Below are 11142 nucleotides of genomic sequence, written 5' to 3'. Positions count from 1 at the left end.
GTAAATAAAATGAAGTAGAAAAATGCTACATTTTAGGAAAAAACTCATTTGATTTAAGTTTGATGTGCTGATAATGTATAAAACAAACAAAAAAATCATAAGGAAGCGTTAAAGCTAGTTTTATGTTTATTGGTAATGAGATGTGGTTCCCAAATGAAGCATCATTCTTGTGTATGTCCATTTGCGTCTTGGGATTACAACCATAACTTATTATTGCAATATTAAACTGTACAAAAAGTTAATCACCTGTTTCCTATATGAGTACTTTGTACACACTAATTTCCCCAAAAATAATCTGACTTAAAACCAAACATCTCTTCTGAGAAAACTTTAGCCTACTTCAAAGGATGTTAGATCTGAGAGGAACTGCAGCCAATCTATACGCTCATGAAGTGATGACATTTGGAAAAAAAAAAAAAAGTTCAGGCGTTATTGCTTAGTCTAGATGTCACAAATAAGCTACCTTGCTTATTTTACTTCCTTTGGTATGAAGTTTGCAGTGTGGTTAGGCAACAATAATAATAAGTCAGTTAAATGCAGGAAAAGTTGTGATTTGGGTAAAAAGAGTTAACATTTCTTCAATCCTTCTTTTTCTTCGATGCAATTTTGGACTGCCTCTTTGAGCTTCCCAAATTGCTCAGTTTCAAACAATTCAATTAAAATCAGTTTAAAGTCCTTCATATAGTCTTAGAAAAAATACTAAATGAGACCAATAAATTTGAACAAAAACATATAAAAACACAATAAGAAATCAGTTAAAGCTAGCTTCATGTTTACAGGTTGATGTTAATTCCTTGGTTGTTCACTTCACAATCCATACTAGCTTTGGGGAAAAAACACATGTTGTGCTCATGTCCATGTGCTACGAAAGACAGTCTCTGCCTATATGTTGATGGAAGAGGATAACATTCAAGGTGCTAAGAGGAAGAGGAGGATAAGGAGAATGGAGAGAAGGGGAAGACCGAGGAAGAACCTTCAGAAGCATTGAGGAGCTGATCACACCATGCCGGCTCGTCCAGGTTTATTTCAACAAATGGGTCACTGGAGCAAACTGCTGTGAGAGAGGACAAAGATTGGGATTGAAGAAGACAGTGGATTGCAAAATGGAAAATGCCAACTTATCTGCAAACACCTAATCACTGTGCAGCAGTAAAACATTAAAAAAGTGCCACAGAAACAGACAATGTTCACTTTTAGAGTAAAACTGATGGATCACTTCTGCAGCCAACACTTTTAAAATGCAGACATTTTCATTTAAAGCCAAATGGTCTCTACCTTCAGTTGGTCACTGACCTGTTGCTACTGTAGGTCTACCTTTTGAATTTTGCATGAAGTAAAAACATTTCAGGAAAAAAGTCCACATTTGGAGGTAGGGATTGATGAGGGAGACATAATTCACATCACTCCTTAGACCAGCGACCACAGTAAGAGTCCCATATACAGCTGTGGTTGGACGTTTCCATACACTCATTATCGGCATGAATGTCATGGTAAATAGTCTGACAAGGATAAAGCCTATTAAATTTTTAATTGTAATCATGGTTGACTACAACTGGCAGGTTTTCTTTGCCGCATTAAACAATTTGTTTAGCAGCACGTATTGGAATAAATATAGGGGCAATCGTGGCTCAAGAGTTGGCAGTTCATCTTGTAATCGGAAGGTTGCCGGTTTGAGCCCCGACTCCGACAGTCTCAGTCATTGTGTCCTTGGGCAAGACACTTCACCCGTTGCCTACTGGTGGTGGGCAGAGGGCCCGGTGGCGCCAGTGTCCGGCAGCCTCGCCTCTGTCAGTGTGCCCCAGGGTGGATGTGGCTACAATGTAGCTGCCATCACCAGTGTGTGAATGTGTGGATGACTGGATGTAGTGTAAAGTAAAACGCTATACAAATACAGGCCATTTACCATAAAGAGTTGAGCCATATGTATACAAAGAATTTCAGTGAATATTTCATGTTTTGTCTTTAGACATACATAGAAGCGAGTTATATTTTGGAGCTTCATGGTAAACTTTCTCGTGCAAGTCCTGCATGATTTCTGAAAATACAATAGAGAAATGACCGTACTGCTTTGTGTTTGTATTTGCATTATTAAAGAAAAATCTTACTTGGGTTGTTGTTGTTTTCATTCTGCTGCTCCCCAATAGCATCAAAGAAAAGGCTGGTACTGCTTGGTGGGTTGGATATCTTGTCAGCTTCATCGCTACTCAGTGAGGGAGTGGTGTTTTCAGCGGGTGAAGTCTCCACACCGTTTGCTTCTGGCTGTTCCTCAGGAGCTGAGTAGAGAGGTCAAACAGAAGACAAACAGGATTTGTAAGATAAGGTGTAACTTTCTTTAGTGCTGCAGAGTTTTGGGTAATCCCCGCAATGCTAAAGATATTATTTAGTGTAGTTTAAAGCCCTTCCCACAACATACAGTACTTTTTTCGAAACATGTAATTTGCAATCTTATTTGTAATTTGCAATCTTACTGTGTCTCTGTCCTACCCAAAGAATTTTACTTTACTTCTAAAAAGATAACTTATTGATGGCAAAATATCTTGCCTTGTAGTTTAGGCTGTTTAGAAATAATGGCGTAGTGTGGAGGCATATATTCTTGGACCTCTCTGGGCCGCGTATTACAAACAGAGCATTGTTTAAATCCTACTTTAGTGTTGATGCTGATCATGAGTAAAACACAGTGTCACAAAGCTCAAATCTCTCAGTGTGGTTTCTTGTAAATGACAATGCATTCACAGTACTCAGAGGCAAGAAGTCATGAAGTACAAATACATAGTTACTATACCTAAGTCGAATTTTCAGGTATCTGTACTTCTGAAAAACAGTTTCATTTTGTACCGTTCTCTCCAGTGGAGTCCTTTTCTTCCGACTGTAGACTCGTGCCATTAGCGACCGGTGGAGGTGAAAGGTCATCGGTGGCTTCAATATCTTTAGGTACCGGTCGCTCTGAGATGTGACACACATACAAACGCCAAAGCAAACTCATTAGGATTATCTTAAGTGCAGACATGTATATATAAAATGTAATTCCACAGAAACACACCCAGATCATCCAGGTAGACTGGCTCAAAGGTGCCAGTGGGCTGGTTGAGATGACCAACAGGATTTGGACGCTGGAGGTCAAATGAATATGTCTGCACAAACAAACAAAAAAGCAAGCAAGATGCTAATAAGCGAACATGATGTGTGTGTACCTGTTTTAATTGTAATATAATAAGCAAAGGCTAAGCGCACAGAAAACAATTTCTACTTCCATTTCTTTTTCTTACCCTGGAGGCTCGCCTCAAGAGGTAGAGGATGATACACAGAATTATAATCACTATGATGATAAGCGCCAGGACAACATAACCTAGAGACAAAGATAAGCAGAGCTGTTTTAAAAGAAGTGGTAATAACATTGGGACCACCCAAAAAAGGGAATGGGCTCTAAAAATTAATATTATGCTGTTATTCTTACATTGTTAAACTCCTTAGAACATCACTTAAAAAAATATAAAAGTATTTAAAAATGCAAAAGTAGAATTGTAGAGAAATTACAGTGTCAATTTCTTATCATGTAATCAGCATTGCAACCACAGGGGGACACTAGCATTTTTTATGGTTGATTTTTTTTTAGTCCCACCAAGTAAGAAAAACTAAAAGGTGTCTCGCCCAGGCAGCATACATATTTGAGCCAAATCTAGCCTACTTTTGGCACTGGCCAGTGTTCTGTGTGGCATGTCGTGTCAAAACTTTGGTGGAACTGTGGCTGAGTAGTGGTAACCAGGAACATCCTGAGTAAGTGCTGCCAGTCACAACCCAAGGCAGCTCAAAGGAAACCACTGATATGTGCCAAAAATCCGTTAACATCTAAAAAATTTCACTGTTTTGTTTTTTCTTTTGTTTTTTTAAAATATAGATTCTAGATCCTATTTATTACCACTGAAACTACTGGCCACTGTAGTTTTAAGAAGTTCACTACAACATTAGTGTCCATTTGGACAGTTGAAAATGATAGCAGAATAAAACAGACAGATGTTTAAATACATAATAGATAATATAATAAAGATTCTTACCTGCAGACGAGCCAGCTGGAGGGGGTGCTAAAAGAAACAAACAGCAGGCTCAGTAATTCAGCTAAAGTCAGTTTATGTTTTTTTATAATGGAAAAGTGAAGCAAATTCACTTTATAGGTAAAAGCGTAGCATATGTCTGAATATTTAAATTACAAGAGGATGAGCATTTGATTTTGCTTTAGTTAATTTGCAACATTTACAAGTGACTTTCTGTTTAGCAGGCACTATTTAAGCATAGTGATTCAATTTAAGTCAGTAACTCCTTTCCATCTATCCATATGTCCTGTTAGTATCCATGTGATTACTATTCAGAAACTGCTTTTCAAAAAAAACAAACTTTAAGGATTATTTCGGTTTAATATCCCAAAGAATCGATTAAGGTTTTCCACAAGGATCAGTACTGGGCCCCTTTTAATACTTGTTTGTTTACAATTTTATTACAATGATACTTTTATATCTACTACTTACGTACTTTTCTATCTACCCCTCACCAGGTCTGCCTTTGTTTTAGTCCTGTCTATAGGAAACACCCTAAAACCTGCAAATTAAAATACCCTGAACTTTGGTTCGATTGCAGGCTGTCCAACAAAGTTCAAACTGAACTTGGAGTGTATTTCTATTTTCAATAGGACGATATGTTTTTCTCTCTACTATACATTAAAATTACTTTTTATAATCCACAACAAGAACTATCTAGCTAATGGCCAAGTTTAAATAAAGCAATGAACCTATTTCTATTTCATGTTGACTTTGTGATTTCCAAACATATTTCTGCTGATATGTTGCTTCTTTTGGATTATTTATAATGTGACTAACCCTTATTCTAAATCTTAGTTAACTTTATTGTTTTAATTGTCTTTAAAATGATAGATAATGATAGATAAAGATGTTTTACATGTTACATGTTTGTTTTGAGCACTATATATCATTTTAGATACAAGAGATCAAAAGTCAAGCAGAAACTTACTCCTTCTGCTTGACAATATGGCTCAAATGATTAACCTGAATTGATATTTAAGTCCTAATTTTAAAAAAGAAAGAGGAAAAAAGGGGTACAAGTGTGCTGCTTTGTGGTCCTTTTATGTGATACGGTGACGTGCCACTGTGTCTGAATATTCAGTTTGACGGTGTGTTAGAATAGGGTGAGAGTGTTTGAGTGGTTGTGTCTGCAGCCTGCTTACAGCTACAGAGCGTGTGAGCCTGCGAGTGTTGTGGTTTGATGCACAGGAAGACAACTTGGGGCGCAGAACTTGTGCATGCGCTTTCTGAATATGTGACGGTACCTGTAGTTCCTGAGCTGGTACTTGGTGTCGTTTGAGTCATTTTACCACCACGGTCTGCTCCTCCTTGTGTGACTATGCTGGTAGTCTCTTTTGTTGGTACATTAGTACTTGTTAGAGTAGTAGCCACTGTGCCTCCAGGCTGTGAAGAGTAACAAACATCCTTTGGTTGTAAACATTTCATCCTGTAATCTGCCTGATTTCTGTTTCACTCATTGAATATGAAGGCATGTGACTCTGTACAGCAGTAGTTTCTGATTCAAAAGGCTTCCTGTGAGGAGTCTTTGTAGTTCAAGTGAGTTATTTTTTGATGTGGGAAGCCATGTCTATAGACTGTGAATAAAAAAAAATAAAGGTGACTGTAGCCACCGTGGTATCACCCAGTGGTTTTAGAAGTCTTATTTCGAAGGCTTGAGTTGAAAACTTTTCTAGACGCCATCTTGTTTTTTTGAAATTTGACGTCACCATTGAAGGATGAGTCTGGATGTGAAACCGAGCTCACTGCATACTCGTGCAGAAGCCACAACCTAATTCATACACTCCTTTCTCATCTATTTTACTCAAATTAGACTATAAATTAAAAAAAGGACATTATGTTGAGTCCAATATGACTTTAAACTAGCATCAGAGTCCATAAACTCCGGAAACAAAGCTCCCCCACAGGAGTTTCCGCACCGGAAGTAGCATATGCTAACGTGCACATAGTCAATTGTGTTGCTAGGACTGATTGGAGGCAAATTTCATTTCAAAAGACTACTCGAGGGAAGCCTTGGTAAAAGCATGGTTTTGTACAAAGTGTGCAAAACGGAGTTTGCATACCACCGTAGCACTTCAACCTTATGTTACCATCTAAATGCAAAACATGTTGCAGCGAGCGCAGAAACTATGGGAGCTGTTAGCGCTAGCAGTCCAAGTACCAACAAAAGGTGTCGGCAGCCCAAACTTCAGGCTTCAGGACCAATATTAGTAAGTCAACAAACTTTGGATGGATTGCTCTGGACTGTAGACCACTATCAGTGGTAGAAGATGTACAAGAAAATGTGCTACAGTTAGCGTCAGGTGATCCAACTTTCTAACTGCCATGGCGAAAGACTATTTTAAGTAAAATTCAACAGCTTTTTGACATTGATAAATAAGCAAAATTAGATGCATTACAGACAGCCCTGCTAATATGGAGGAACTACACCAGGAACAAACAAGACTGGGGCAACAGAAAGAGCCACTCATACAGGATGTTTCCACACTGTGGAATTCAGCCCTGGATTTGGTTTCTCGTCTATTAAAGAATCAAGAGGCTGTTTTTACTGCTTTAGACAAACAAAAGCACAAGCTAGTCATTTTAACTCCATCAGAGCTGGTAAAACTCCTAAAGCTGCCGACTGTCCTTGAGCCATGCAGGTAAATAAAACTATTTTTAACAGTTTCTTCAAAAAGCCCTATAGTTACAGTTATTATGTGGATAAATAATGAATTTCTTGAACTTTGTACTACCGGTTTGTGACTGAGCTTCTTGGAGGTGAGACATGTGTCTCATGTTCAGTGGTTTTACCTGCTTTCTGCCGCCTGCATCACAACATGGTCTCTGATGATGACTCAAACCACATGGTGAAATTTAAGACTGCCTTCACAAAGGATCTATCCCAACGTGTAGCTACACTCAACCATCAGTGGCTCAAGATAGCTATTGTGCTTGACCCACGCTTTAAGGACTTCACATGTCTTGCAAGGGTAGAGCGAGAAGAGGCTTGGACCAGCCTTGAGGCCCTGCTGCAGGAACAGTGTAAAAATGCCACCACAAAGGAGCCAGCAAAGACAAAGACCCTCCTCCTCTCTTCATTGTCTTCATCAGCAAGACAGACTGTCCACTGCAGTGGTGGTCCAGTCGAGCAGGGACCTACCCACAGCTGTCTGTCCTGGTATTTGATTAGTGCTGCCACTTCTGTCCCATGTGGGAGACTGTTCTCATTTGCAGCTCACATAGTAACAAAAAAGAGAGCTGTCTTGAAAGTGTGAACAGGTTAGTTTGTCTAAGTAACTGGCTGAAAGAGACCGACAGTAAATAAGCATGGAGGTATAGTGAGTCCAATGGGTTTGCTATTTTCTTGCACTGAAATGTTCGATGATCACACTGTTTTAGCCTAATGTTAAAATAATGTTGGCAAAGGTTACTCAGAGTTTAAAGGTGAAGCTGGTCAAATAACCTTTTATGTTTTTGCCTTATTTTTTTAAACTGCACTTTATGTTGAAACAAGTATTATTATTATTATTAATTAAAGACAATACCATTTCGAAAATTTACTTAAAGTACTTAAAATAGCACTTTATTTTTAAGTCTGCCCAATTTTGGAGAGGGATATTATTTTTTTTCTATTTTTTTCTCTCCAGAAATTAAAAGTGCTTAAGTTCACAATATTCATGTCCATGTCTATTATTTGATTTTGTCGCCCACTAAAACATTTTGGATTAAAAAAACATTTGCGCTTTGGGGCAAATTTTCTTGTGTGATTAAATGCAATAAATCAGATTAATTAATTACAATGCCTCCAGTTAATTAGATTAATTTTTTTAATCAAGTCCCACCCCTAGTAATACTAACTTACTACTATGAGCTTTGGCAAATAAAATAATAATTTAACTTTTGGTATCCTACCTTGACTTGGGTGTTTTAATTAATTATTTACATTTTAAAAGGAATTAAACAAAGCTATGAAATTGGTGTGCTCAGTGTTATTCATCCTTTGCTGAACTGTTATATTTTTCTTCATCAGTAGCTGAAAATAACTATTTGGGATGTAAAGCTGTTGATGGAGAATCAAGTCAAAGATTAAACTGAATTTGTGAAAACAGAAATTGAATAATTGCTCTTTATGTTGTGTGATGATCAGAGTTGTGATTAAAGGCAGTAAACGACAGCTTGTGGTTCTCCAACTCTCTTTACGTCTGTGCAGCTACTCTGCTTTTAACTACGCAGCTTCATAGTGACAACAAGACTTCAGGAAGTGACTGCATGTTGTGCACCAGGAAATAGCTCCACCATGTAACTGTGCATAAAGCCTGAGTAGGTGGCTTTTTGCACTTTAAAAAGAACCAGACTGCTGTGGATGTTACTTTTTATTCCCTTCTTAAAATAAAGCCTATTTGAAGTTTATGGTCACTGAATGGATGCCAATAATGTGAACTCATAAGCATGAATTCCCAAACCAGACTTTGTCGTTTTACACTTTGAGAACCAAGATTTGCTATTTAACTTTGAGATAATTGACTTACCATACTGTTTGTTTCCTCTGCTGTAGTACTCTCAGGGTCTGTGTCATTTTGCATCTTATTTTCAGTTCCATTTAAAACGTATGTGGCAGCGATTGAGGGGACAGGAGAAACTGTACCTGACATAAAGGAGAGATGCATAAAATCACTTTGAGCCACAGTTAACCTCCCCCCTCTGAAAATAGCACTGTAAAATAATAAACTATTACAACTCTGCAAATAATGAAGTGATACAAAAAATTAATTGAGTGACACAGTTATGCAACAACACAAGAGAAACAGCAGTCTGCTTCAGAAGATAAACCAATGCAGATTTTTATGGTAGTTTAAGAAGCTACAGAGTGCTGACCAGGTTCAGGGGTTAGTGTCTAAATCTGAATAGATTTACACAATACATGAGTTGTTCTTATTACAGAGGACATTTATACTGTAGCATTGCTACTTTTTTAAGGACAAAAATACTCCAATATTCTCTACTTTACACCAGAAAGGAAATCAATATAATTTGATTTTCAGGTTATCAGATCAAGTGACTTTTATTTCTACAGCCTAATATTACATGTAAGGGTTCATAGACTTTACAGGCATAAACAAAACATATTAAGGACATCAGAGAATTATCCAAATGCTTTCAAAAAGTCAGACTCTTGCTTTTTCTCATTTTCATACCACAGGTCCATCTGTATTTGGACTTGTGGTATGCAAGAACCTTGATATTCTCAGCTTGTTTTATGTTAATTAAATAATTTTCTAATTTCCCGTGGAACATACCGTTGGGTTGCACATGACTTGCACCATTTTGTCCCAGGCAAATAGGAGAAACTGCTAGAACTGAAACAAAGAGAGAGAATGAGCAACAGATAAACATGAGGTTAAAAATGAGCCAGTTAGTCATGGAAAGAGATCAAATTAAATAAAAACATCTAAAATTGCCTCAGGACGCAGACTGTGGGTGTGCAACATGATTCTACACTTTACCCTAACAAGTAAATGTCATCCAGATTCTGTGGCTAGCCAGTGTGAGATACACAAACCAACTAAACATGCTCATTTACGGTCACTTGTTTGACAAAGCACACTTGTTAACTGCTGCTGCAAATACGTGTGAAAAACAGAACAGCTGGTGTGAAAATGAGAGCAGAGAATGGTGAGAGAAGCAGGACAGGAGATATATCATTTTAAATCGTATCAATCAGTCAGTTACAAACTTTCAGTCACTCTGCACTCTGACCTTTGACCTCTCTACCAAAGTTCCTCTGTAAGGCTGCAAACCTTATCTGTATATTACATTGTTATATGTACTGCATACATGTTCTGTGGTCCTAATTTATAGTAATTACAGCAACCAAAACACTTTCATGTTTACAGGGGCATTCACGTTTTTTGTGGTTGACAAATAATTCAAATAATTATAGCTAAAGAGAAAAGCCTCATGTTGAATTAATACATTTTGCTAATCTGTTAATATTTGCATTGATTTGCACAAAAAGCAGATTCAAAGAAGGGCGTGTGTATGGCGAGATTCGTGTGCTCCCAGATTACTTCCTGGATATGTCATGCTTCTCGAGTCCCTGAATGACGCTGAAATGTAATCAAATGCATGCAAGTGCAGATTTAAGAGCAAATCAAGGCTTTCCTTGTGTTGGTCAAAGAAAGGTTTGATGTGGAGCAAAAACTCGAGCCTCCTGCAGCGTCTGACCGTAAAAACAATCTGAACGTTGCCCTTGAAAGCTTCTGAGTTTTTGAGCGCGCACAAGGACCCCGATCGCAAGCTTTTCTGTTCCCTTTTAATTTTATTTTTAACTTACCACAAATTCAAACTTCCTCTAGCGAGATAATAGAGCGTGAAATCAGAGATGAAAGCTGCGTGACAGTTGAGTTAAACTCACCGAGGAAGCAGACACGGCTCCACAGCTTCATGGTGGTGATGAATTTACTTTTCTCTCTCTCTCCTACTCACTGAGATTTTAGCCACTTAAAGTTGACGTATGACCATCAGCAGGACTGGTGAGTTTCCTTTTTTGTTTTTTCCTTATTTTGTCCTTTTTAAAGCGATCCTCTTCTTCTGATGCTGCTCTCGCTCCTTAGCTATGAGCTTTCTGCTTGCCGCTTTCTCTCTCTCTTCCTCTCTCTCACGCTCTCCTCCCGCCCTCACTGTGTCTCTTGTCACTCAGTGCCTGTTTCATTTGTGCTTAGTGCTCTATGCTTGTTCTGTTAATGCACGCTACACAAGCTAAAGCATGCTGAAAACAGGGCGGTTGATTGATGTGGGCCCTTTATTTCGAAGAATCTTAAAGTTTTGTACCTTCATCCAACAACTTTAGGATGAAGCTGAACCTGGACTGTGGGTTACAACCTATGACCCGGCATCAGTTTTGGGTTAGTCGCTGGTCCTTGAGTTGCAGGTTGGGATTATAATCTCTGTAATAATAATAATCAGATGAAAACACTGAAAAAAGGAGAGCATCATATCAGATGCATGCTTACATGCTGTTCTTCTTCACTCTTTTTGTGTACTTCTCTTTTTCTCCACCTGCTGCAGTCTA

The 11142-nt window shown here is 38.1% G+C and overlaps 1 protein-coding gene across 2 annotated transcripts; it reads right to left on the bottom strand.

Moving 5' to 3' along the window:
• Positions 1–406: 406 nt before the first annotated feature.
• LOC102306187 lies at positions 407–11099 on the bottom strand. 2 transcript variants are annotated; one of them, XM_042215640.1, is made up of 10 exons: positions 10486–11099; positions 9368–9427; positions 8600–8715; positions 5336–5474; positions 4053–4079; positions 3267–3346; positions 3041–3131; positions 2836–2943; positions 2106–2273; positions 407–1051 (listed from the first exon to the last, which is right to left on the bottom strand). In XM_042215640.1, the coding sequence occupies exons 1-10, from the start codon at positions 10514–10516 to the stop codon at positions 918–920; spliced, it is 954 nt and encodes a 317-aa protein (XP_042071574.1). In that variant the 5' UTR covers positions 10517–11099; the 3' UTR covers positions 407–917. The 2 variants fall into 2 exon arrangements, with proteins under 2 accessions (XP_042071574.1, XP_005950502.1); XM_005950440.3 differs by having other exon boundaries at positions 407–1054; positions 10486–11095.
• Between the last annotated feature and the right edge of the window lie 43 nt (positions 11100–11142).

This window comes from Haplochromis burtoni, unplaced genomic scaffold (assembly GCF_018398535.1).
Source record: "Haplochromis burtoni strain Fernald_Lab_line unplaced genomic scaffold, NCSU_Asbu1 Contig_780, whole genome shotgun sequence".
NCBI lineage: Eukaryota > Metazoa > Chordata > Actinopteri > Cichliformes > Cichlidae > Haplochromis > Haplochromis burtoni.
This window is presented reverse-complemented; position numbering and strand designations above follow the sequence as displayed.